Source organism: Crocuta crocuta, unplaced genomic scaffold, assembly GCF_008692635.1.
Source record: "Crocuta crocuta isolate KB4526 unplaced genomic scaffold, BGI_CrCroc_1.0 scaffold7, whole genome shotgun sequence".
Classification (NCBI taxonomy): domain Eukaryota; kingdom Metazoa; phylum Chordata; class Mammalia; order Carnivora; family Hyaenidae; genus Crocuta; species Crocuta crocuta.
Genome location: NW_027531904.1, coordinates 5,620,347 through 5,623,113, shown reverse-complemented (window position 1 = coordinate 5,623,113; position 2,767 = coordinate 5,620,347). Strand labels below are relative to the sequence as shown.

Here is a 2,767-nt window from a genome sequence, read left to right as displayed (position 1 = left end):
CTTGGCAGGGTGAGTGATGGAGCCGGAGCCCTTGCCTTGGCTCCGTGCCCTTCCCAACTGCATCTTCCTTGGTGGGGCCGTCTGACTTCCTCAGGATGCCTGGGCACCACATCGCGAGGAGAGGTTTACCATTAGCAGCCACGGGCATTCCTGGGAAGCAAATCTTTTTTTAAATAAGTTATATTACGTCCTTTTCTTTTTTCAAGTTTATTTTTGAAAGAGAGAAAGAGACAGAGGTTCTGAAGACGGCTCTGTGCTGACAGCAGGGAGCCGGACACGGGGCTCGAACTCACAAATGGAGATCGTGACCCGAGGCGAAGTCTGATGCTCACCTGACTGAGCCTCTCTGGCGCCCCAGGAGGCAAATGTCTTCAGGGCCAAGTGTGCAAGCGTCTGGGCAATGATGTAAAGAGCCACATACCTGCTTCCAGATGAAGGGGTGGCTTTCCGGCCCGCTTCCCCCACCCCCAAATTCCCCACAAGGACAGACCGACTGGAGTAAGGATTCTGCCTGGGGGAGACACACCCATTTTTCTTGGGAGTTTTCTCTTCTGCCCGGCCCTGGCTGCTACCGCCACCTGGAGGTGCAGACGAGTAGTGCAGGGAGGCTGGGCTGCCGCCGAGCAGGACGTCCCTGGTCAGTGTGACAGCGCCCCCAGTGCTGGGGGCTGAGGGTGTGACGGCCCCTGGTGGACACTGAGGGAGGGGCTGCTGGGGCAAGGATGCAAGAGCCATCTGTGACTGTCACCTGCTGGGCGGGGGGAGGGGGAGGGGGAGGCAGTGTTGTCCATCACCGGGTCAGCAGGCAGGCCTTCCTGGCTCTGCGAGGGGGCGTGGATGGCGGCGATGAGGTCACAGCGTGGCGTGGTGTGGTGAGGAGTTTGTGTGTGACATGGGCACAATGCTTATTAATGAATCTCAGCCTCAGTTTTGTTCACCCATAGAATGGGGTTACGGAGGTCGGCTTTCAGGTTTTTTGTGGAAGATTGAATGACAGCCGTGAGCGCAGGAGGGAGGAGATGCTGCTGATGTGCTTGACCGCAGTTGTGGGCGGCAGCCTTGTAGACCACAGCTGGACCATAGGAGTGAGAGAGACAGTGCAGAGTCCAAAGGAGGGAGGAGTTCCCCCCCAAGTGAGGTGGTTAGGGCAGGCTTCTTGGAGGAGGTGTCGCACGAGGCAGGTCTTGAAGGAGGGTGGGAGGTGGTAGCAGGGCCTGCCTTCGTGCAGAGGGGGAAAGTGGGGGGTCCTCTGAAGGGCAGGCAGGCGAGGGCGGGGCTGGGTACAGAAGGCAGCTGACAGAGGCAAAGTGGGCCTCCAAGGTGAAGGGGCTTCCGTCTGTCTAAGAGGAAGCCCAGGGCCGGTCAGGGCACCCAGAGTTCCTCCCCTGGTCTCCTCGCACTTGCTCGTGGGAGGCTGTGGATGCTGAGCGGGCGGCACACCCCTCTGCCGGCAGGGTGTGCCGAGCCCCTGGGAATGAAGGACGGCACCATCCCGGACAAACAGATCACGGCCTCCAGCCTCTACAAGACCTGGGGCCTCAGCGCCTTCGGCTGGTTTCCCTCTTATGCGAGGCTGGACAAGCAGGGCAAGTTCAATGCCTGGACCGCCCAGACCAACGATGCCTCTGAGTGGCTGCAGGTGGGTCTGACGCAGGGCTGGGTTGGGCGGGACCCGGGGGGCTGATCAGGGACACCCCGCCCAGCCCAGGCTTCTGCTCCCCGAGACGGAGGCTCTGAACAGCCTGGTTTGTCTTCCACTTTGTTCATTTTCCCTCCCACGTGCCCCACCTCCTCCTGGTTCTGGAGAGGACGAGTGTGCGTGTGCACAGCACTGGAGCCGTCTCCACCAGCTGCCCCAGGGTGACTGAGCCCGAGGACAGTAGGGACAGGACGGAGAAGGGACATGCGACCCAGGCGGGCACACCCCAGCGTCTCTCTGCCTGACTCGCGGTGTGAGGACACATCGTGGGGGCAGCCCTTGGATTTCAGGAGATTGGGAGCCAGGAGGGTCACAGGAAACCAGACTGTCTGCTCACGTCATAGACGAGGAAACAGCCCCGGCGGGCAAGGGTTTGCCTGGGCCTCAGCTGCTGGGTGGCAGCTAGTCTGGCGTGCCACCTGGACAGCCTGTCCGCGCACAGGAGGCAGCCCCCCCACTGAGTGGGCAGGGACTGGGGGGCAGGGGCTTTGGCTCCAGGTCCCAAGGAGCCATTAGCCTGTACAGCTAGGTTCTGGGAGGAGCTGCCTGCATCTGGACTCACTTGGGATTAAGGCCAGGCTGTGGACAGCTCTGCAGGGTGCCCAGGAGCTCGCCCGGGGTCTCCCCTGTCCTTGTCCTCATTGCACGGGGCGGGGGGATGGGCTACAGGTTGGCCAAGGCCCCCCCGCTCTGAAATGTAGCTTCACTGCAGTGATGCGTCTAACCGTGTCTGACAAAGTAGGTGGTAGGATTCCTGTCCATTTCATAGATGGGGTAACTGAGGACGAGCCAGATGAAATAGTTGTCCCCAAACGAGGAGTCCTGCCGCAGCGTGTCTGCTTGTTTCCACCTCTCTGGGGAATGGTCTAAACAGAGACAATGTGCTTGATTTTTCCTGCAGGTTGATTTGGGCTCCCAGAGGGAGGTGACGGGCATCATTACCCAGGGGGCCCGAGACTTTGGCCACATCCAATATGTCGCGGCCTACAAGGTTGCTTATAGTAACGACAGCACAAACTGGATCGAGTACAGGGACCAGGGGGCCTTGGACAGCAAGGTGAGTGGCCG

General features: G+C 60.4%; 1 protein-coding gene across 2 annotated transcripts in view; it reads left to right on the top strand.

Annotated features, from left to right (window-relative positions):
• MFGE8 (milk fat globule EGF and factor V/VIII domain containing) overlaps window positions 1–2,767 on the top strand; it is a 19,370-nt gene that overhangs the window by 15,632 nt on the left and 971 nt on the right. For both annotated transcript variants that reach the window (XM_077774297.1, XM_077774298.1), the window contains exons 6-7: window positions 1,455–1,639; window positions 2,601–2,756. In XM_077774297.1, the coding sequence (XP_077630423.1) occupies window positions 1,455–1,639; window positions 2,601–2,756 (341 nt within the window). The remainder of the gene's footprint in view (window positions 1–1,454; window positions 1,640–2,600; window positions 2,757–2,767) is intronic.